Here is a 24,987-nt window from a genome sequence, read left to right on the forward strand (position 1 = left end):
AGTGAGCTGCGTCAGCTAACAGCTAACTTAGCCTATAACAATGTACGATAAGGCACTAACATTAGTTTCTGTCCACATATCTGCTCATCCATTGCCTTTTACACACTATAGTACTGTGTGTGTGCACAAGAACTAGGCTACATTAATCTGAGTTCTTCTACTCAAGCTGTGTCAGCCAACAGCTAACGTTAGCTAACTTAGTAAGGGTGTTAATTTCTCCCTTATAAGACGATCCGATACATATCTAGATTAGGATAGGTTAGGATATGATCCAGTGATGACAGATTTTAATACAGAACGATTGGGTGCAATTCGATTCGTTGTAATGCCATACAATATGATTCAATCCCATACAATTCTTCACATTTGTTTAATGTAGACATTCATTTTCCATTATCAATTAAAACAAGCCAAATCTATAGAAATGGCATCGCTACCTTCAAGTAGATATATTCATAAAAGACTTTATGGCACAGGAAAGAAATTGAAGACAAATGTAGCCAATGATTTCAGAATTTCATGTAATTATCTTTATCATTTTTTCAATAGATACAGTTAGACAAAAAAGACTTACTGATAACTATATCAGCGCGACTGTGGATTGGGCAAATCAGTAGGCCTACTTATCTTTTAAAAACATCTTCTGGGACTTTCCATTCAGTTATGGAAAATGGATCTGGCCCAAACCTGTAAGTCTGAAACCGTTTGTGAGCTACAGATGGATTTAAAGGCTTTCGTGTGAGTTACAGACTGCTATTTGCAGCGTGCGGCTGACTACGTTTGTATAGGCTATTATAGGCTAAAAGTCAGTGATATTTCAATATACATCATACTAATGTCCTTAAGGTGATATTGTTGATGTTGTGCACACAAGTTATGTTGTGCGGAACAACTTATTAAGAACTTATTATCTTGTGCGCACAAGATCATTTTAACTTGTGTGCACAAGATAATACCTCGTTCCCACAAGATAATCTATGGTATGGCTATCTTTGGTCGCAAAATCATGACAACAGCTTTAAGCCCTGTATAAACTGTGCAATTTTGGGTTGTCCCAAACAAAAGATGACCACCGAAAGAAATGTGGTGATATCTTTGGTCGTGGCTCCAAAACGGTGGTCCTATGTTGCACTGTGAGAGAATTTCAAAGATGGCCGTTGAAACGGTCTTGCGACCAAAGATAGCCCGGGACAAACTTCTGACAGTGTCAGAAATTTAAGATGATCATCTCACATTGTGACTTGTCACCAAACCCACGATTCAGTGGGTATTATCGCACAGCGATCTGCATACATCAAACTTCATGTCATACCCAAGTTTATCAAAGTCAATGTCAAAGTCATGTTTTATTGTCACACAGCACGACACACAACACCACACACGCGTTTGGCGGCGACACAGGACACACACACATGCTGATGAGGTCACCGGTGAAATTTGCCTTCTGCCTTTAACCCATCCTGGAGATCTTGTTCTTCCTCAAGGCAGCCAGGAGCAGTGGGCAGCCTTTTTCTTCGGCGCCCGGGGACCAGGCCAAGTGTTCAGTCCAATCTTGGTCAGGGAGCGATCTTTTCTGTTGCATGTTTTTGTGTTGGGGTTCTATGTGGAGGAAACCCTTGTGAACACGGGGAGAACATGCAAACTCCACACAGAAAGGCCCAGGAAATAGCCCACCTGAGCACTGAAGGGCTGGGGAGGACCTGCCCCCCAGAGCCAACAGCGCCCCATGCGGGAATCGAACCCATGACCTTCTTGCTGTGAGGCTGCAGTGCAAGCAGTGCAAGCACCTGAGCCACCGTGCCACACATATTTATTAGATCCATGTCGTAGGCTACAGTAAAGCTTGCAATAAACATATTAGATTGCTGAAATTTCAAAGTCTGTAGGTGCTTTTAGGCCTAGTTACCCTAAAATGAAACATTGACAGCACACATTTTTTATAGTCAGTACTAGAGAATTACAAAAACTTTTTATTTGACAGTTCACTTTTTACATAAAATCTCAGGGTATGATATCTAGCCATTAAAATCTAGACATAGCCTACGGAACATCCCTTCTTTTTTTTGGCTCATAGAATATTTGAGAATATTGTGTGAAATCCACATTCATTAACTTATTGTTTCTTGAAATATAAAATTAGAATATCGTACCAGAGTGGTCTGGTGAAATGTAATCTACCAGTGAAACACAAAGCCATAAACATTTTAATTTTTCACACAAATCTGAGTAGAGTCATAAATGTCTGAATTGCCTTTTGGCACCTTTGCTGGTAGAGCACTGGCTATATTGCGGCACGCAGTTTTAAATGGCACGTTGGCATTGTCAGAGCGTTAGTGATGCTATACTACGTCATTTAGGCTATTTAGAAACTTTAAAACGCTCCATTGGTTTTTTTCAGACACCCACATCCTGTCCAGGTGGATTTACAACAACTGATGACCCTTCATTGAAAGCATGGTTTAATTGCTATGTAAAATAAATGTGACATGGCTAAAATGGATCATTAACTTTCAAATCCTGAATTAGATTTGAATGAGGATTGGGTGTCTGTGCTGAATGATCTGACCCCAGACACACAGGGGACCACAGATAGTACATTTTCCTCTATTTCATGCTTTATTGATGTTTGAAATGTCTTAATGTCTCGAGCAAATAGTTAATCACTCTTCTTTAATGAGAGCTGTCTCTTACTCTGCTGATCTGATCAGCATGTTAAAAAGACTAATGACCTGCAGATGAGGTGTATGTTCATTCACACATGTAGCTATAGGACTAGAAACATCAATGAAATTCAGTCATGAATGAAGAACCTATAGTGAAGAACCTTCATTATTACATCAGGAAGCTAAATTTAACAATTACATGACAACAGTTGCCAATATCAATACTTCTGTAAGATTTGTCTTGGACAAGACTTTGTACTTTGTGACTATTTGATCATCATATAAAACACTCCAGAATAGATTGTTTGTGTTACTATACACTGGATAGCATATAGCATAACTGTCATGCAAGAGGTGTGATAATGTGAAAATCTAAAGGTATTTCCTGTTCTGAATAATTACTTAATAAATGAATCAGGAGGGAGACAGTCTTAGACATCACTGAAAACACTAGTAAGATGTCTTGTCAGTGAGAAGTATAGTGTGACTCCATGTCCAGTCATTATTTTTGCCTCAGCACATGATCTAAGTGTCAAAATCCAGTCGGGTCTGGCTTAGGAATGCAGCACTAATTCACTTTAAAGTCAGCCCTCTCCATCATCCATGACATCTCTGTCTCCCACACTAATTGCAGTGATTGCTACAGAGCTTTAATCACAAAAATGCCCCAACCAGTAATTACTCCTTTGCCCATTAATGCATAGGTCTTATGCATGAAATATGGATGACATGTAATATGGGATATGTCCAACGGTCATTTTGCTTTTTTAAAGATGTTTAGTTCAACAACAGATTGTTTGCTGTGCAGTGTTATATTGCAAGGCAAAGCCTAATCTAGTCTGTAGAGTATCTGTTTTAGATAGTTGTAGGTGATTACATTAACTTCCCCCAAACTAAAATATATGAACATATGATATATGAATTTGAAGATATTGGACCATCATGGTGGTCCAGGGTCTTTCCCTTTGCTGTGCTGTGGATCCTGTGGTCATTACTTTGCATGCTATGATGTATTTCATTGCACCGTACAATGGGCAGACATGAAACTGACAGTTACAAAAAAAAAGATTACTGATTTGTCTTTTTCACTGCATGAATTTACTGAAATACAAATGATGGCGTGATTGTGTTCTGTGAAGTTATTACAGAATTTTAAAATGACTTTCCTAGACACACATCTAGGAAAAGCAGTGTCTGATGTGGGAAATCACAGAAAGAACAGCAGTCATGTGTTTTCTGTCTCATATGGTAATTGCTTTATAGTGTGGGAAACAGTCACATGTACGTATTGTGTTTGTTTCCATTGGCTTTTAGGTATTTTTGCCATTGCTGCAGTCACAGCCCGTATCACATCCATCCATGCCACAATACACTTAGTGCATTCGTTTGTGGCATTCCTATACAAGACTAACTCATAGCGGCTCTCACCCACTGGAAGTCTCCTACTCTTTTTTCCCGATCAGAACTAGAAGATCATGTATTGTCCCTCCAATTCAATCCGACTTATTTGCTCACTTTCTGGCGGGATGCCATACAGTGACCACATGCATTTGGGGGGAAATGCATGAATGATTCAGCTCAGTGGTTTTAAGTGCCTGCAGCTTTATTCAGCATTCTTTATTGATGCTTTCCATTTGGATCTTTCCATTTTTTTGTGTAATTCTGCTACAACACTGGGGGGGGGGGTGTGTGGCTTTCTGTAATCCATTTAGATAATGACATTCGGCTATGGAAGAGAACATAAATGACATTTACTGTAAATTGTCCAATTAGCAGATTCTTGTGTCGTTGTATCTTTTATGACCAGGATTAATGGGACAAGTCTTGGCAAGATATTGAGTAATTATTGAATATCATTGACTTATTTCTTTTCACTGCAAACTGCTCAAAAGCATTGTGAAATCTTACTTAGAAGTCAAGTAGAGATTGTGGATTAATCTTCATTCTATGCCTTTTGTGGATGTACTTTTCTTATAATTGTACATTTTAGATGGTTAATCAAATAAGTTCAAGTATGATTGATGTAATATCAGAGCAACCCAATGTCTAGATAGTCAATGAGACCTTTCCCAGTAATTTTAGAAGAAATAGGGATCAGGAACTTAGAGGTTGAGGCAGTTGAAGTTGGTGAGTAGTAATTCATGTGGTTGATTACTTATTTTTTTTCTCTACCTCTGTTTATACACAGTGTACAAGTACCACTAGTTTAATCCAGCTAATCCATCATTTTATATTGTCATTTTAGATCTCTAGATGAAAGAGGTTAGAGAGAAAAAAATGTTTTCTATATTTAAGCAAATAATTTCTCTATTGAGTAAGAAAGCATGTATTGGCTTCTTACAGCAAAAACAAAATGGCCACTCAGAGCTCTTTTAACTTCTTGTCAGCCTGGTCTGGAGAGGGTCCATGCCTGTGGGGATGTTTTGAAGTCTATGTATTTATGCTACCTCAGCACTTTTATGGAATGAAATTACCTAGATAATAACAATCAGATCAACCAGAAGTTCTCCATTAGCTTCTCTGCGTGGACACAGAAACACAGAATATGAATTCTACTATGAAGTCCGTTATCTATTGCAGTTTATACCTCTGTCGACTAAGGGAGAAGCAGTGTGACAGCCAAACATTTCTTAGGAGCACAGCTGTCTCAGAGTAATGCACAGGTGCGCAGCATGTCCAAAAGGAGGAGAGGGATTTGAGTTGTGGGGAGGCGCTGAGAGATTTAATATGAATCAGTGCCTGGAGAACAGAGTGGTGTGCAGAAGTTGCGGGCTAAAAAAATAAAAAATCTGCCACCAAATGTGCAGAAATGATATACATGTTGGCTGCAGGGGCTGCAGCAGCTTCCACATCTACAGTAGGCCTACCCCTCATTGTGCAGCAACAGGTGGAACTTGAAGGAGGAGAGGTGGCTGGCTATGGCCAATGCCAGGCAGATGAGCAGACGAGTGAAAGGGAAGTCGAAGAGGGACAGAGTGAGCAGGAGGAGAGTGTACTTCTAGCTTCATAATTAACAGGGACTAAGATAACATAATCATAATGCTATCATGCTGTCCATACAGAAAATAATGCTTTAGCTTCTTCTTATAACTGGCAGTAGGGTCTAATTGTTGTTGTGTGAGGTGGTGTTAAAGCATCACGTAGTTCTCGCGAGTGGTGTCGCATCCTTTGTACTTGTGACATTGTGAAAAGCCATGCATAGATCAAGGCCAATGGAACCACCAGGGATAAAAAAAATATTCAGCAGAGGCAGGGATGTATAGACCAGAGGAGGAGAAATATGCCCCAATGACATTGATATAGTAATTCAATACTCTCAAGAACCACTGTGAGATCATTAGAGTGACTCTATACCTTGTTAAGAATGAAAGCTCAACGTGGTAAGGTGCCGTTAACAGAGTACAAAGACATATGGCAAGTGCAGAAACAGCTGTGAGTGACAAGATAGGTGGCAAAATCAATTAGACATGTTGGTTTCATTAGAAAGGAAATGGAAAGGAATAGTTAAAATGTTACATATTTAATAAAAACGCAACCCAAAGAATTCTGTGTACAGAATGTAGCAAAGGTTGACTACTAAGAATACTGCCTGTTAAAGTCCAATTGTAATTTGCAATTAACAAAAACTATACACCTTTTAAAGGCATTGTTTTGTTCCTTTTTGTAAAAAAAATTACTTATCTTTGACAGTTATTTTTAGATACTTAAATGTTGCAGTGCCTTTCAGCTTCTGTCTAAAAGGTAAATGAATGTGACTGTTATTGATATAGACCATATCAGACTAACATGAGATATATAATTATTCACTGAAGAAATGAGAAGGGCTGTGCACACACTGAAAATAATAGAGCTACGCACTGTAGAACCGTTGATGCACAGTCTTGAACCAAATGGTCATACTGACATTAAAGTCTATTGGGTCACTTGCTTTATAACCAGACATTGTACAAGGATCAGTTGTTTTATAACAAGATGTCATTAAGAATGCCAATAGCCAATTAGGCCTACAGGCAATATGTGTGACATAACAGAATCACATTCTAATGTATAGATCAGATCTATTTAGACTAGAAATGAACAGTTTAAACCAAATTATTGTTTTGGGTTACACATTGTATATGTATTACATATTCATACCTTAAAATGACTCCCCTATCTCTTGTTCAGCAAGAGGAGATATTTGAGGGACAAAAATATTTGAGCTGTAGTTTTTGTTGTTGCACTGTTAGGTATGCTTGTGTGAAACCATAATATGGCTTTTACAAATACTTAAATGCTTCATAATGAAAGATTTTATAATTATATTGTACAATAAAGAACTAACCTTTTTAGTTGTATATTGTAGTAGTTTTCACAAGTTTCATCATGTGTTAAAATGATCATTTTAGTATGTGTACTGTGAAAGAGGACAAGACTGGTGCAAGAAATAATTCATGCAGTATAACTATATTACAATGTCCGTCATGTTTTATCACATTTAGATGGAGTAGGAGACACAGGCACAAATAATGTTTAGGTGAGTCACCAAATCAGCAGAAGAAAAAACAAATATCCCAACCCTTATGTATCTAAAATACATTTTAATCTTGCTTCAATTCACAATTCTTACAATACGAATTTCTCTGACAGCTCGCAGCTTTCTCGTCTTTTAAACATATTTTACAGTAATGGATTTTGAATGTAAAGTGGTTTACATCAAGGCACAAGACACAGCCAAGACCAGCCTCTGCAGGTGGAACCAATGGTGTCCCTGAAAGTAATGTGCAGAATGCTGTGAGAAACGGGCACAGCAGCATGGATTACAGTTTACACACCAAATATGTGCTCTAGGCTGGAAGAGAGACAGACAGACCTTCCTCTCCCTCTCCCGCCCGTCTAGGAAAATGAATGGGACTTTCTGATTATCTGTTAATGTATATAACAGAAGTGCTTTATTTATTGTTCATTCATGTTTTTATGTGGGTTTCTTCTTTTTAAAGCAAAAAAATAGTTAGTTTGTTCGTTTTTTCAGCATGGATTGGATGCAAAAAATCAGTGCTGTTGTTTTGGAGGCCATTCTGGTGAGGGTGACGAGTCTTCATTCTCAGGAGTCTTGCGTTCGATCTTCTCACAGTCATTATCTGCAAGAACAAAATGAAGGCAACACAGGGATGATAAGCTGCTCACAGATGTTTTTACATCATGTTACCACTCGCTGGAGTGTTCTTCTGTTGTCAAAGTCTTATTCCCTCATCTTAATTCCAGCATACAATATCTGTATTACTTGGTCAGAGACATGTGGAGGGCAATGATGCTCCTTCTCACCAGTGCCTCTAGGCCTGTCTGTACATTCACTGCTGGCTGTCCCTCTTTCTCCGTCCGAACGCCTGGGCACCAACATTGGTGGGGACGAAGTTGCTGTTGCCCATGCCACCTGACCGGCTGAGGAAATCTGCCAAACGATGGGTGACGCATGTGGCTGTGTTGCACGCCCGCTTCTGTGCTGTAATGCTGAAAGAGAAAAAATAGCATTAAATACTGAATCAGTGTTACCCAGATATGCTGTATTTGAATAGTATATCATTAGATCTATCAAATGTGGAAACATTTTCTGTTACTTGAATTTTTTCTTTTTTTTTCTTTCTTTCTTACCTGTTTATATTCATGGCAGTACGTGTGTGTATATCAGACCAACGTGTTTGTGTGTGGGGGTTTGAGTACCTTAATAAATATTCTAAAATGATGGACAAACCATTTATTGGCAAAAATATGTTTATTAAATCAGAAAAGTGTGCATACGAAAAGAGATGTTCTGTCTCTGTTGTGTAACTGTCTTTATGCTACCAGTGATCTATACTAAAGCAGAGAAAAATATGTGCCATGACTGAATTATACATCGAAAAATAATATTCATTATATAAATTTTGATTGCCTTGCGTTAATGTGTTACTCTGTCGGGTAAGTCAGGCAGGCAAACAGAATCCACATGCATTGCTATCTTTTGCATCGGGGAAAAACTACTGTAGCATTCGTGGGGTTGGAGATCATCTCAGTTGCGGTTAAACTGCTCCCCAAAGCTCGCAAAGACCTCAGCATCTGATAGACTGCGTCTCTTTCCTGGTGCCCCTGCCCCAACATTGGTACGAGGGTAAGTTTGCAACTTGTGCAGCTCCTGAGAGAGCTTGCCCAGCGAACAGGTGCTGAGGTTGGAGCAGCGCTTGGTCAAGGGTCTATCAGCACTGTTAGGAGAGACAACATGCAGAAACACACTCATAGTAACTCATGCAGATGCATTCACACTACATATACCACTCTGATGTTGTTAATACAGTCTTATTCATGCAATGCCAGAAATGCACAACACACCATAATGCTATGATAAAATTAACTCTCAGGATGGATCCTGTCAGTCCATGCGATTATTTGTTGTAAATATAAACTAAAATAAATTATATTGCAATGTTCAAGCAAATATCAGTCATGCTTTTGCCAATTAGTCTAATTTCATCTGAGTCTCAATGGCTTGCTTATAGTAAGGATGTTTTTTCTGTCATGCAGACTGCCTGTCTGGGCAGCACCTCATGCATATAGCCCTTCATTCTCAGTCTCATGCAGACTGCAAGCAAAGTCCTTTAGCACATTTTCTTTAAAATAAAAATCATTAATCAAGAAAATCAAGGGGTTTCCATGCAGTACATGGGCACTGACCGAGAACATTTTGACATCAACAAGAATCTCTTTTTTTGATCCTCTAGTTTTGCTACACATACCTCTGGACTTTAAACAATCACTGGAGCTGTCATTTTATGAAAGTGGCAGCAACACTTTCTTTGGAATAGATTGAAGAACACCCCTCACAAATGTATACGGTGCATAAATCCAACGGCAACAACATTGATTAAGATTTCAAATTGCATTTCCCTAGATTCTATTTCAAATTATTAAAAACAAAAAATATACCTATTTTCGTCATTTGCCTGCTGTTCCAGGTCCTCCGCAGTCATCTGAACAAATTCTTTGACAATGGCATTCAATAACCTCCGGGCTTCGTAGTCGGTGAGCGTCACTCGATTAGAGTCAAAATCAGGCCTGCAAACCAAACCTCAATTATATTTGCTCTGCTATATTATTGCATTATTGTAATTGCACATGATACAAAATTTGTCAGGAGGATCGTGATGGCAGCGCTTATGTTAAAAGCTTCTATCATCTGTCTGAGTGTACAGAAACCCACTATTAAAACAATCCCCTTAAAGTGCTTCAGTTAAGACTTGACTGCGAGCCCAGTTTAAATTTATGACAAAATCAATACTGTTGTAAGGGGCGTCTTGGCAGAGGTTCATCTAATACATCTTTTAATTCTTTCATTGAAATTATTGATATTTCATAACATGTAAAGTGTAATGCAATCTGCCCGTATCCAAATAGATGATAGAAGGCAATAAAATAACTACATTTAATCAAATATATTTAAATACATTTAAAGAATAGTGTATATTTCGGTGTATCTCCCACCAAACCCAAACCAAAACCAAGGTATCAACATTAACTTTTAAAAACAGGTTCATCTATGGAATTAAAGAGTGACATTTAATATTCTTATAATTCCTGTGTTGAGGTGTAATGAGAAAGTCTCACCTTGCCGGAGCGGCTTGTGAGCTGTACATCTGGCAAATGATCAGGGCATAGGCAAGAAGGAAAGCTGAGATCTTCAACATAACCATGGTCCCTGCATCAAACGCACAGCTATTAGATTGAAAGGTTTTTCATCCATTCAGAGTTTAAAAAACAAATACATAACCGTTCAAAATGCAAGATGTTCAATACAATTCACAAAAAAAGGTAGGAAAAGCAAGCCTCAGTCCTCCAGAAATATTCCCTTTCAAAAGTCCACTTGTGTTTTTCTATTCCCTTTCCCCCTATTCACATGGCGGCCACACCTGTAGGCGCTAGACTAGATGCCAACCACATGCACTAAATCCCCTGAAGAAGACCCCTAGCTCAGAGGCAGTTGTGGAGGTAGACCTGCCAGGCAGGAGAGCTGTTGCTCAGCTGAGCTGCCCAACCCAGCTCCTCAGCGCGGCTCTCTTGCCTGCGCCCCCTGACTGGCCGCTGGTGCCATCCCAGGAGTGATTTTATGAAGATTAGGAGCTGCTGACAGAGGCTCCTGCGGGACCCTGTGCATTAGTGTAATGAGCTGCGGTCCCTGGCCAGCTCCCTCTGGCACTGGTCGACACCAGCACTATGTATCCTTGGGAAGCCGCTCAGACTTAACCCCCACACCACAACCAGAACACAACATAAGAAATGTTTTCACGCACTCCTCACAGCTAACCTTCCTTCTCTGCCCGTTACAGTAGGCTGGCTACGCAGTTAAACGACATGCTGAACTCAAACTGAAAAAACGCATTCCCAGATTAAGCCTTCAGAGTCCTATCAGAAGAGGGAAGGAAATGGTCCTCACTTACCTTGTGTTAGAGCTCTTTGCAAATGAAAGAAATGGAATAAGTTGGTTTAGTTCGTTTTGTCGACCAACTTGTAAGTCTGTTCCATCTGGCTACTACAGAGGCTCTATATATTCACAGACCGGTAGGTCTATTGACTGTGTAGGTGTTTAATTGTCAAATCTGAACCAATCATGTAGCTCCGCTCCCTCAGTGGACCAATGGCTTGATCGGTTGGTTCAATAAAAAAATGTGGTACTCCAATGACGTCATACCTGTGCTGAAGTGCTCCATTCACAAAAATTTCCAGTCACCTACTCTGCAGTGTATTTCATTAAGCTCACTGAATGAAGATTGTACCTACACTGAATTGTTTATTTATTTTTGATTGTAAGCACATACAACATAAATATTCTAATGCAAATGTATTCATATTTACAGTCTGATAGTTAATCTAATTTGAGAATATTTTACATTACACTTGCTTTTAAGTGCAGAGTGACACTTGACAATAGTAATGAATGGGATTAGTGAGTTATCAACAGAATACTTTCTTACAATAGTAATGAATGGGATTAGTGAGTTATCAACAGAATACTTTCTTACAAAGATTCTTACAATATGGGCTCCTTATTGGAAAATGTTGTGTGGAAATTGATATCCTGCCTATTAATAACTGGGTTTTACTTTCTGCTCACGATATTGTTCAAGATGTTCACTGATTTTAGCCCCTAAGCTGCAGTAAATACGATATTTACAAATGTCAGCCGGTGTAACTAACTGCTATGGAAAAACAACTCCACTCATGTTATGACCAGCTCAATCAATTGAAGTACTCCCATGCCCCCCTCTCCCCTTACTTGTGCTTCCGCGGTGAAGTGACCCTTAGTGGAAATCAAAGCAGCAGCTGCCATTAATGTGTTTGGTTTTTCAAACCCAATTACAAAACTGTTTGTCATGAGGCATCATTTGATTCCCCTTACTTTTCATTATTGGGTAAGTCCCCATAAAGCATTTGGAGCAAGACTCCTGTTTTGCGTCACTACGGAGCCCCATTAGCGCGGATGAGCCTTTTAAGGCTATTGAACTGAGCGCGGGGCCGATGACGGCTCCAGTAAATCAGGAGAATTGGAGAGCGTCGGGGTCCCCCTCGTAGCTGAACGCTGCATGAAAACTGCAGTCGTGTACACGAATGCCTCCCGCGCCCATAATGAATTACCACTTCCGGCCAGGAGATCTGCAAAAAGAAAAAAAAAAAAGCAGCGCCTTTGTCCATAGATCAGAGAATTGTTTCAAATATGAGCAATTTCTGCCTCAAGTTTTCATTCCCTTTGAAGGGAAAAAAGTTTTCAATCAATACAGTAACCTTTTCAAAGCCAGTCGTGATCCAAACTCTTGCATTTTCATTCAACTGTGACTTATACCAAGGAACAGATAATCATTTTTGGGTAAGGTAAGAAACAGGAGACAGTTTTTAGGGGCTTCATGCAATGTGGAATACAAATCAGCCATACATGTCATCAGCCACAAACATTTCCCCAAAACATTTTGGAAAGAAGTACAGTATCTATATAAGTCACTGTTCCACTGTTAATTATTTCAAATGACAACAGAAGCAATGCAGAGCATCTCTACTTCGATCCTGTGTAAGTTAATCACTCATTTTGCAAACAGCTGGAAAAGCCTTAGTCACTGTGTGCTCTGCCTTTAGTGCTTTGGGTCATTTGTCTGCCAAACAGACTGTTTAACCACCTGGAAGCTGAAAAGGACAGGGCATTAGTAGACCTTTGTCAGTGCTATGCAAGGAAACATTACTAAACTCTAATCTATGTCCCACTCAGGAACAAGGGCACACTCTAGATGGACAGAACAAAGTTTGCAGACAGACTCTACGGACATTAAGGAAATGAAACTGAATTAGCGAGTGTGCTCCATCAATCAGACTTTCACTGCAGGAGCAAACTAAGGCCACCCCCTCGATCCTCTACATCATGGTCTGGTCAGATGATCCCTCACCACTGCTCAATTTCCTTAATTGTTTTATAAAAGATACCTAACTAGATGTAATAAAAAGTGGATCCTAGAATTTTAATCAAGTTGCCCCACATATATATAGTTTTAACCGTGTTCACCAATTTCTCAAACATAATCCTATTTGAAACCACTTGTCCTCATTGCTGGAAGTATTTGCCTTTTACAGACTCTCTGAATTAATCATCCAGAGAGTAACAAGAGACAGTCAAGCATGGAAGTTTTTAGAAATTCTCTCCAAGAAATGACCGTATGAAATGATTCTATAACCATATATGAATTACCACAATTCCAGCCCCTGTAGAAAACAATACGTGGGTGTCTGTCTGGAGGCTCAAATGGGGAACCACTTTGGTTTGCTCAGCAGCAGGCCTCCTCATTAAGTGCTGGTGACAAACGGTAATCTTTGAGAAGAGTCCCACTGAGGCCTGTTTACAGAGCCGTGTGGGACAAAGTGGCTCTATATCATGCTGGAGCGGCGCCGCTAATGAGACCGGAGACACCGGGGAACGGTTGATCCAGAGAGAGAGAGAGAGAGAGAGAGAGAAAACAGGAGTCACCACCGACCGCCGGAGACACACATTACGGAGGCACACCAGAGGGGGCTTCAACCTGACAGTGAAATTCCCCTGCTAACAAAGAGTCATTTGTTTTGTTTACATCTTGTGTACACGTCCGACAGGACGTCTGACACAAATCCAGTGTTCCTGCAGCATGTTGCTGGCAGCCGTGGAGGGGTCACCAGCAGGGGTCACAAGCCCAGCGGCTGCACCTCAGTTGACTTAATGCTTGTGTGCCTCTTTATTACTCTGGAACTAACAAACATGTGACAGATGTTGTAGACAATTATTATCATGGGGACACTTGTCTTTCAAGCCAACCATTCTTGCCCATGACTGCCTACACAAACTGCAGGAGGCTTGACAAGCATAACAAGGGTAGAGGTATAGATATTGTGGCTTTTTTCTACAATGAATTACATATATAATACCTATGGATAAAGTTTACAAATGTGAATTACAATTCCTAGTGTCATGAATAGTAATCACATGGGTATTGCACATCAGCAGATAAACAAAGTGAAATGTCTTTAATGAATGCATTGGATACCATGACGGTAGGTTTCAAACTAAGTGCTTACACCAGCAGATAAGCCTCCAACACATTTTAGGAAAACATGTATAAAGCGTGGGAAATGTGCACATTAATGCCTACTGGTTTGGAGAAAGGGCGAAACACTGGGGCAAAAAGCTTCTTATCTGGAGGACTTTTGTGTCTGGCTGAAAAATAGTTCAGAAGCGGGGGATGGGGGATGCGACCTGAAATGGTTTTAGCTTCTCAGTCGGTCAAAGTTCAGACACGCAGACACCACAGGGCAAGAAAAAATGTGGCTGACCAGCCCTGACCTATCTGCTCTCAGGGCTCAGCTGGAGAAAATTAACAGCCATGGTTCACATATAAGTTCATGCTGCAATTTAAATGCAATTATACACACCCTTTGCAGCCTAAAATTACTGAATTGATTATTTAATTTATAAATTAATTAAGTGAACAATTAAAATTGTCTGTTTCCAATTCCTGTTGTGGCAACATCAGGCTCTATAGTGTGTTAGGTTACTGAAGGATTAGAGCTGTTATGGCAATAACTCCACTATAGCATCTCTACATTTGAAATCGTATGTTAATAAGAAGAATTATCTAACTGTAAGTGGGCGTGCCTATATTGCAAAACCTAAAACAGGTAATTTGTGTAAATCTGATAACTTGTGTCAACAATGTTAGCTCAATGATTGTTCATATGAATACCTCAGACTGAGGAGGCGTACTTGATCCGAAAGGAAAATCAAAGCTGATCAATAATGCTCCCGGCTCATCGCCTGGCCAATCTTAGCTCTGGAGAGGCGGGGGATAGGAACATGTGCAAGGTGATATACTAGTCTTTGTGAGGGGGGAAGAAGTTAGTCTCCTCTGAATGCAAAAGTGTTATTTCATAATGAAATCAATCTTTAGTTTGCCATCTCTTTTAACCGTTACCTGCGGTCAGTCGGTTTTGGGGTTATGCACTTTAGCGGTGACTATTGTATTACTGCTTGTGGTCAGGCAGCTCCTCAAACAGCGGAGACCCCGAGGGTTCCCTCCTGGACCCACACCTTTCCCCATGATAGGAAACATTTTATCCCTTGCATCGGAACCGCACGTTTATATGAAGAGACAAAGTGAAATCTACGGACAGGTAATGCCGGACTCTTCATGCTGAAAAATAAGTGATTGAACAGTTTTACCGTTTAATTTAAAAATACATTGAATGCTCGGGCAATGTATTATGTCAACTATATTCCCTAAATGAACTAGCCTATATGACGAGTTAATGCAAACGGACCGCTGTAAAGTGCGTATTCATATAGTTCATAGCGCTTGTTCAACCGACATGTATGGGATTTGCATTCTCAAACTTGCCGCAAGAACTTTGCACTCTGCTCACGGACAGCCGGAATATGTAATTTTAAAACTGTGTTGAAGGTTATACCTGTGTGGACTCGCAGTTATATAGCATCATGCAGACGGCTCCAATGAGAACAAAAGAGTGAAACCACATTTTTGGCAGCTTGTGGCGCTTTGCAGAATAGCAAGAAACAGCTGAGTCAGCGCGATTTTCTAACAAGCAAGTTTCAAGTTTATTGTCATATACACGAAAACTATGCAACATCATTACCAGTAATGACATTATTAATCTCAGAGCCAACTCAACAGCACACATTAAGTAAAACAGCACATGGCAAAATAAAACAGTATTAAAGAAGAGCACCTTTTGAGAAAAAACATAGTTATCCTGGAAAGTTTTAGCGCTTCATTAGCTCGCTTGCTGATCAGAATTCAGTAGTAGGAAATATACATGACTAAAGCTATTTTCTGTCTATTTCCCAGATATTCAGCCTAGATCTTGGTGGCATCTCAACGGTAGTCTTAAACGGCTATGATGCCATGAAAGAATGTCTGGCGCATCAGAGCGAAGTGTTTGCAGATCGACCTTCTCTGCCTTTATTTCAGAAAATGACCAAAATGGGAGGTAGGTATTATAGCCTATTTATTGTATGATTTCTGTGGATTAATGATGTGAGGAGTAATTCCGTAGTCTAATTATATAATCCCCGTAAACCTGTAATGTTTTGTTTGTCTCCCTTATATGAAGGAGCATGACTATCTGCTTACAGAATGAAAGCAGAAAAAGTACAGAAAGTACTTAAACCTGAATTACATCCAGTCATGGGCTTTGACGACAGCCACCGATTTAGGGCATTATGTGCAATACATTAGTGGTTGTTCAGCACAGGATATTTGATCTAATTCTAACCAGCTGTATCTTTTCCAAGCCACCTTCATCCATTTCAGATCATAAGGATGGATATCTTGCTGCCTACATGCTTGAAACCTAAATTCACTGATGTACTTTTATTTGCCTCTCATTTCCAACTCAACATAAAATTCTCAACATAAAATTCAGTAACAAATATGTATTTCACAACAGCGCATTGAGAGCACAACAATACAATAAATTAATTAACAAAAGTAAAGGAGTTCACTTGTTAAATCTAATTTCAACACTTGTCATCTTAGTTCCACATACCAGATGATAGTTTACATTTCGGGTTAGTCAACGACCATTGGGCCAGCTGCTGACAAAACATGGCTGTTGCTGCTAGCTTTAACAGTGTGTTTGGGAGCTGGCTGTGAACTGACCAGCTTCTGGTGAGATGATGTAAGGTGATTCAGCCTGGCAGTACGCATCCCACAGCCACAGTCTCAGGGAAAACTGATCTGATGACAGATGTCTTCGGCCAGGCTAAAACTGTCCAAGGCTTTACAATTGCAAAAATGTAAATGTAGGGTGGTAGCCTGCCATATTATTGGACTTGTCTGTTGATACAGCCAGTAAGGCACTGTAGGCCTATTAACTATTGTGCTGGTATTTTTTAGGTCCTTATTAATTGGCCATCATTTGGCCATACATACAAGTAATTTCCTTTCCACAAACTGCAGTTATGTGGGGGATTGTATGCTCTGTGTAAAATTTTCATTTCAGTTTCATTTTGGGCGTAAAGATTGACCCGAATGAGACGTCAAGACTTCTATAATAGAAGAGACTTCTGTTGAATCAGCTGGTTTACAGTAAGCCAAATACTGTTTTCACCTTACACAGAATGCTGTGAAGTGTAGAAACAAAAATTGTGTTTGATGGATTGCAGGTGTGAAAAATACTGGTAACTACAGTAGTCACTGTTATCATAACAACAACTTAAATTACAGCCCCCTTGCAGCAGCTGAATTTGGAGTGGATCCAGTACCTAACGGTTGGTGTAACTTCCAGTCAGGTAGTATTTGGAAAGTGTCTAATTTTATATATATACAAACTCGTTTCAGGACTCCTCAACAGCAAGTATGGTCGAGGTTGGATCGAGCACCGCAAGTTGGCTGTCAACAGCTTCCGCTACTTTGGCAGTGGCCAGAAGCTGTTTGAAAGAAAGATTGCTGAGGAGTGCATGTTCTTCCTGGACGCCATCGACGAACAGAAGGGCAGGCCCTTAAACCCTAAACATCTGGTGACCAACGCTGTGTCCAACATCACCAACCTCATCATCTTCGGCGAGCGCTTCACATACGACGACAGGGACTTTCAGCACATGATCGAGATCTTCAGCGAGAACGTGGAGCTCGCCGCCAGTGGCTGGGCCTTCCTCTACAACGCCTTCCCCTGGATCGGGTACCTGCCCTTTGGCAAGCACCAGAAGCTCTTCCAGAATGCAGCGGAGGTCTACACCTTCCTCCTGAGGTTAATTGAGCGTTTCGCCCAGGGAAGAGTGCAGCAGTCACCCCGCCACTACATCGACGCCTATCTGGATGAGATAGAGCAGAGTGCAAACGACAAGAGCACCTCATACACCCAAGAGAACCTGATCTTTTCAGTGGGGGAGCTCATCATTGCAGGCACAGAGACCACGACCAACGCTCTGCGCTGGGCCATGCTCTACATGGCCCTTTACCCCAGCATTCAAGGTGAGTTCATGCCAGCCCTAACAGAATTGGTTTATACACAGCAGAAGGGTTAGTTACTGCATCAACTGTAACATTTTTGAAAATGAGAGTAATCATTTTAAACTCTTGTCTCCGCAGAGAGAGTTCATAAGGAGATCGACAGCGTTGTGGTGAACGGCCATCCTCCCACCTTAGACGACAAACAGAGGATGCCTTATGTGGAGGCCGTGTTGCACGAAGTCCTCCGCTTCTGCAACATCGTGCCCCTGGGCATCTTCCGCGCCACAACTCAAGATGCCTTCGTGAATGGGTACACCATCCCCAAGGGCACCACGGTCATCACTAACCTGTACTCTGTGCACTTTGACGAGAAGTACTGGGGAGATCCGGGCACCTTCTCACCAGAAAGGTTCCTGGATAGCAATGGCAACTTCATCAGGAAGGAGGCATTTCTCCCCTTCTCATTAGGCAAGTTTGAATCCTCTGCACTATATTCCTAGGAAAAAAAGGAATATTACCACTCACCTTGAGGAAAATACACACATACTTCTACTCCTTTCTGTTATTGCCATTACATTGCATAAACCATGCTGCAGGCATATACTGTTACAGTTACAGTTAATGTCATATTTCTTTATCTCCTATAAAACCAAATCTCTTCAGGACGACGGCACTGCCTGGGCGAGCAGCTTGCCAGGATGGAGATGTTTCTGTTCTTCACCACCCTGCTCCAGAGGTTCCACCTGCAGTTTCCTCAGGGATTTGTCCCCAGCCTCACCCCTAAACTGGGCATGACTCTCCAGCCTCTCCCCTATTCCATATGCGCTGTCCGGAGACAGCCATAAACCTTCAGCCATAAAAGACTGTAGTGCTTTCACCTCAGGGGATCTTACTTGGAAAACTCGAACCTGTATAATGTTTTACACAGGGGGGTTTTGACCTCTCCTCTGTCTGCCATTGAATTTCTCATTCTGAGAAACTACCCTCTGAACTGTTTCAGAGAAGTATGCCGTAGCTGTACTTGACTTGATGATAGCTTTTTTTGTATCAGGCAGTTGGGCAATGTAGCAAGTTGCATAAAGCACATTGTAATAATATTTGCACATTATCTGTGGTATAAAGTGTTTGGTGCCTCAAGGCAACAAACATGTGACAGGGTTAGAGAGGAGTTATGGTGTCAATTATTGACAAGAGTTTACCTTTATGCTTTACAGACCTTATTTTTTCCCTGCATTCCTCGAAATGAGAACATAGGGTTCTGCCTTTTCTTTCTACAGCTGGGCCAGCTGTCTTTTCCCAGAAAGTTTTGTACAGGCTGTATGCCGTCTGCTGGTCTGGTGCCATATATCAGAGCTGAACCAACAGCAGCAAACCCCAAAGGATCATTTGCTCTTTGCATTTATACTTGATTATTAAAACTGAAGGTGCTATGGACTTTTGACTGTTATATAGCTTGAATGGTACAGACTTGATCATTTGTTACTTTAGAAAAAGCATTTCTGCTCATTGGTTGTCAAACTCTGTATTGCACATTATATATTTTTTTTAAATAGAATGCTTTCTTTACTTATTTTAGCAACAGCTTTTGTGTACTTTTTGTGTACAAAAACACCACAATAAATGAATGGATATCTTTCATGTGATGCAAGTCAGCAGTGTTTTTAACAAAGGCTTCCCATGTGTTGAAAGTTGAGACGGCAGTCACAGATGTCTCCTCAGATGCCCTTAAGTTTTGGCCTCTGGACCACGCAAGCTGGATTGAATTAATGAGTAATGAGTTACAGTGCGTTTCCCCATAACAGAGCGCGCCCAGATTCACACAAGAATCTCTCTCGGGGGGCTGTTAGCAGAAATCGTTTGTCAATAAATGGCTGCGATTCATAAAAAAAGCCCAGCGTGACTACACTTTCTCAGTCACCTTTTTCCTGTAAGTGCACTGTGTGACAAGCGGAAATGAAACACACAACTTGATTGACTTGCCAAAAACTTAAATCTATGTGGCTTGTTAGGTTTTGATGCACAAGTGGGTGCAAGTCCACCCCTCCCCTTTCCCAGTCCCAAATGCAGCAGATGGTAGATTCAGGCAGTTACTGAGGGATGGCTGATTTCAAATAACTGTCAAAAAAAATCTGCATTCTATATAGGCTTCATTGGGCCCGCATAGGGGCTTGTCACACACGCTATGGGATTCATCACTTTGTGCCTGACATTTGAGACAGGCAGGCCCTGCCTCAGAAGACCAGTGGGTGCCGTCTGCTCCACTGGGAGCGTGTGCAGAGAAAAGAGCCTCTCAGGCGCTCAGGGGCTTCGTCAAAACAGATGCCAATAACTATGGAAAACATGTTGAAAAGGAGAGAGGTCAGACATTGTGTGTTTGAGGTGAGGATCATCCCTCTGAGTCCTAACAGGACAACGGCATCCCATTTTCACACAACAGAGGGTCAGTAGATCTCCAAACACCTCATTAATGAGCATTGAGTTCCTATGGTGTAAATCATTGCTCTCACTCCCATTAACAAGAGGCTGAATAACTGTAAGTTCCCCTACCACAAGCATGTACATTTCATACAATCTACTACTTCTGTGTATATATTTTTGCTTTACTGGTAAGCATCACTGCTAAGTAAAACACTGGTATCATGTAACAGAAATATCAAAAAGAAAAGCTACATCGGTAGTGAGCTCAAAAATCAATCTGCTGCTCCTCCTTGATGGACAGCCCCTGACAAATACCCGACACAAATTGATCTCAAGCAAATAAATTATGAAAAATAAAATAACAAAGATAAATAAACACACCTGAGAGGGTCTCAAGGCATTTCAGGGATGGTGTTTTTATGACAGCTATAAATAACAACAAACGCAATTTCCCCCCCCACATTTGTCGGAAAAAGCTGACCGGTTACAGACATTGATAACTACTACTGTATAAATGCTACATAAAGGTGACAGCTGTTCAGTAATGTTTTGATGACAAGGGCATTGGAGGACACTGCAACTGGTGCACAGGTCTGCACATTGAGAAGCCAACAAACAATCTGCATTCACAATAAAATGAACAGGGGGAATTATGTGTGTGTGTGTGTGTGTGTGTTGTGTGTGTGCTGGGGGCGTGGGGTGGGGAAGGGTGGCCGTTTGAGCCTTCTAAAGCCCACCACTGCTTTTGTTTGACAACACAAATGACAGCACGATCTGATGGTGTCGCACAAAGTCGAGCTGAGGTTCCTCCAATGGACAGACAGGCAAGAGTGTGCTAAGCTCAGATGAACAGGCAACAGCCTACAGAACTTCACTTCCCCTTTCACTTATGCCCATTAGCTGCGGGGCAACTTTATCGCTTAGCATCGCCAGTCACTGTAGAAGAGAGATTTAGATCAAAGGGCTGAGGTTTACATCTACCATCGTACTGCCATTTCCTGTAGGTACCCGTGCCTGTGAATCTGTCAGAGCAAACTATACGGCCCACACACACTTCCTGGACACGGGCCGAAGTGCATCATGGTCCTGTGAGTGAGCAGGAGGAGTTTGGCACCTGTGGGGAGGTACTGACCGACAATGTTGAACCCATGAAAGGATGTTTTTTTGGGGGAGGGGGGCACAGAGTGGTTATGATCAGGAACAGAGAAGAGACAGTGTACTTGAAAGAAAAAGTAAAACACCACACCCTACAATTCCACATCTGTAAATAGTATTAGATAGAAACTCTGGAAACAGATGATAATTACAGGTTCTCAATGTACAATATATGTCAGCCTTTTGTAGAAAACAGATGCATTCAGTTGATTAATTAAAAAATATAATATATATGTATTATATATATACACATACATATATATGTATCATATATATGTATAATATATATATATATAAATAAATATATATATGTGTATATATATATATATATATATATATATATATATATGTATATATATATATATATATATATATGCCGATACTCTTTCTGTGCAGAGGTTAAACACTTGTTTGGTAGTAAAATGTGCACATTTTTTTTGTAATGTACTAGCTTGATTTACACTGCCAACTCTTCTGAAAAACAAACTTTTTTTTTTCCTTTTTTTTATAATTCCATCGCAGTGAGGGAACCATGGCTTTTAGAATGGCCACATTCTTCACTACTCAATGCTTTGCTTCTAGTGGAATGCCTAGAGTTCTTGCTTCAGTCGAAAAAATATAGAATTATCAGTATTAAACCTGCCTCACGGTGAAGAATAAGAAAATATAAAAACAAGTGTACAGCTTTCGAGGTGAAACCCTGTGTCACATCAAACTCATCCACTGGCCTTGGTGTGTTTGTGTAATTTTTTTTTCTGTCATTTGATTTTGTGTGAAAACAGACTATCAAGTGTGTTGTGTATATGAATGTGTGTGTGTGTGTGTGTGTGTGTGTGTGTGTGTGTGTGTGTGTGTGTCTTTGAGTTACTATAATGCCAAATGCAACCTATTGCAACAGAAACAAGCGAGGAAATTCTGAGACATCTCCTGTCTACATCCAATTTCTTTTCAGTGGCCTAAGATACAACATAAATAGCGCATTTCATTAGAACTTCAACAGAATTGCATTTTAGCACGCAATCACTAATCAGAAGGTTAGCCCTCCTATTTGTTTACTGAAATAGTACAAATAGAACAAAAATTATTCAACCACTTCCTTCTTTGATTTCTGAACATACTCTAGATCATTCAGCTAAACTGTGACTAATTAGTAATATTCGTGTAAATCCTGAGTAACCGTGAAAAAAGCAATAATTCAAACTTAAAAAAGGAAAAAAAACACATCCCTTCATGAAAACAGCTTTTGTGTCCTTTGAGCTACGCTTTGAACAGAGGTGGACTGGGGAACAGCAAGAGGGGGAAAAAATGATCAGTTGGCATTCCTAAAGAGGGAATCCGCACGCACACTCGCACACACACAAACTTTGAAACATACAAAGAGACGAAAGAGAGTCAAACGAAAGGCAGGTGGTACACACATGAATAAAAAGCATCCAAAATGATGCAGGATTAACGTTCAAATTTTCAGTCAAAATGTCAGTGTGTCCCCGTGACTGAGTCTGATACAGTGTTTTGTGTCGCCAGCATGAGGAGGGAGACTGCACACAATAAGTGCAGAATACAGCAGTCCATCTCTTGGACCACTAAAGACAATAAAGGTTCAGACAGGCACATTTGATTTATGTTTCTAGAATATTCCTGACTCGGAGCCTGATAATAGTCTCAGTCTCAAGTCCTTTTTCCATGTTTGAACTGTTTGCTTTGGTAACATGTGTCTATCACTTGTGTTCTTTTTTTTTTCCTAATGTTTTTTTTTTTCTTTTTAAATAGATCTATATTTCTTTTAAGTACCTACGGGAGAGTTTCGAGTTTCGAGTTCAAGGCAGCATCACAGCCAATTGTACCATGGAGGCAACGTCTCTGCACCTCTGGGTACGTCCCGCTGCGGAGGGGACGGGGGTCGACGGGCGCTGTGTTCCTTCTCTTTAAATTCTCCATGGGGTGAAAGTGCATAGGAGTGGGGTTCCCACCGTTGCAGCAAGGATCCTCTCACAGTAGTAAGGCCTTTTTTATCAATAGAACGTGAACTGCATCAGTGTCTGAGTGTCGGCACAGTGACTATTTCAGCGTGTGGAGGTCTAGCGAAGGGAGGGGGGGCGGTGTCATCCTGTGTCTTGAGCACGTCATTTGTGTTTGTGAGCGTGTGCGTGTGTGTGTGTGTGTGTGTGTGTGTGTGTGTGTGTGTGTGTGTGTGTGTGTGTGTGTGTCAGTTCATGTAGTTCGGAGGAAAAGGGGGCAAGGGGTTCGCTCGCCCTCTACCCTGCACCTCCCTGAGCTTCCAGGCCCCACGGTGTGTTTTCTTCCACGTGCTACTGCCGCTCCTCTTCCTCGGCCTCCTCTTGAATGACCTGGATGTCGTCGGAGGGAGATGGGGGCAAGCTGGGGCTCTCTGCCTGCTGCTGCTGCTGCTGCTGCTGCTGATCCTGCTGTTGCTGTTGCTGCTGCTTGCTCTGCTCCTTGCCCTTCTCCTCCTCCTCGATGGTTTTCTTCCACACTTTGTGGTTCTCGGTAAGATGCTGCATGATGTTGCAGAAGAGCCGACGTCTGCCCTTTCTCCTTTCTGTTGGGAGAGGAACAGAGGGGATGCACTGTCATAAGAGGCCTCTCAAAACTACATAGACCCTACACTCACCTAACAAAAACTGACACACTCTGAACATGCCCTATATTCTGAATTATACATTTCATATATTTTATAATATACATAATATTATAAAGTTGTATTCATGTTCTTCAGCTTGCATACTAGACTGTGACAGTTTCCACTTTAGACGATATGGGGATAACCAAGATGTTGTCAAAGAGTTGAGAGTTTAGGGGATTTGGGTCAATTCAACCCAGATGCATACTTGGTTCAATCTCCTCGTCCAGCTCATCTTCATCCGTTTCCGTTTCTTCTTCCACATCCTCCTCATCCTCCGAGCCCTCTTCGTCGATCCAGTAGCCCGGCAGAAGGCCGGCAGCATCGTACGAGTTGCAGAGCGGCCCCACAATGTGCGTGATGAAGGACTCCTGCAGCTTAGCCAGCTGAGGTGAGGAGCGATCCATGAAAGGGCTGACGGGTAATCCCAGACTGGCCTCCTCATCACCCTGAGGATAGGACAAGTAAGTAGTCACTATCACAAAAAATAAACCATCTGGCAAAAAGTATTTATATGACGGCATTTAAACACAGACTTGGAGAGATCCAGACCCTTAAGGATTTTTTCTTAGAAATCCAAGCACTCAAGTGGTTACTGCATACTGGCTATTAACACACTTTTTCA

At 41.0% G+C, this 24,987-nt stretch overlaps 3 protein-coding genes across 3 annotated transcripts; 1 reads left to right on the forward strand and 2 right to left on the reverse strand.

The window, feature by feature from the left end:
* Nucleotides 1-8,400: 8,400 nt before the first annotated feature.
* Nucleotides 8,401-11,403, reverse strand: LOC122132041 (calcitonin-1-like). The gene is made up of 4 exons (XM_042706797.1): nucleotides 11,111-11,403; nucleotides 10,281-10,371; nucleotides 9,603-9,731; nucleotides 8,401-8,881 (listed from the first exon to the last, which is right to left on the reverse strand). Exons 2-4 carry the CDS (start codon nucleotides 10,364-10,366, stop codon nucleotides 8,692-8,694), a joined length of 405 nt encoding a protein of 134 aa, XP_042562731.1. The 5' UTR covers nucleotides 10,367-10,371; nucleotides 11,111-11,403; the 3' UTR covers nucleotides 8,401-8,691.
* Nucleotides 11,404-13,077: 1,674 nt separating this feature from the next.
* Nucleotides 13,078-20,124, forward strand: LOC122132043 (vitamin D 25-hydroxylase). Its single transcript, XM_042706799.1, has 5 exons — nucleotides 13,078-13,085; nucleotides 16,021-16,184; nucleotides 17,537-18,169; nucleotides 18,287-18,616; nucleotides 18,812-20,124. The coding sequence occupies exons 1-5, from the start codon at nucleotides 13,078-13,080 to the stop codon at nucleotides 18,991-18,993; spliced, it is 1,317 nt and encodes a 438-aa protein (XP_042562733.1). The 3' UTR covers nucleotides 18,994-20,124.
* Nucleotides 20,125-22,150: 2,026 nt separating this feature from the next.
* On the reverse strand, nucleotides 22,151-24,901 carry LOC122132042 (cGMP-inhibited 3',5'-cyclic phosphodiesterase B-like). The gene is made up of 2 exons (XM_042706798.1): nucleotides 24,571-24,901; nucleotides 22,151-24,281 (listed from the first exon to the last, which is right to left on the reverse strand). Exons 1-2 carry the CDS (start codon nucleotides 24,884-24,886, stop codon nucleotides 24,031-24,033), a joined length of 567 nt encoding a protein of 188 aa, XP_042562732.1. The 5' UTR covers nucleotides 24,887-24,901; the 3' UTR covers nucleotides 22,151-24,030.
* Between the last annotated feature and the right edge of the window lie 86 nt (nucleotides 24,902-24,987).

This window comes from Clupea harengus, unplaced genomic scaffold, assembly GCF_900700415.2.
Source record: "Clupea harengus unplaced genomic scaffold, Ch_v2.0.2, whole genome shotgun sequence".
Classification (NCBI taxonomy): Eukaryota; Metazoa; Chordata; class Actinopteri; order Clupeiformes; family Clupeidae; genus Clupea; species Clupea harengus.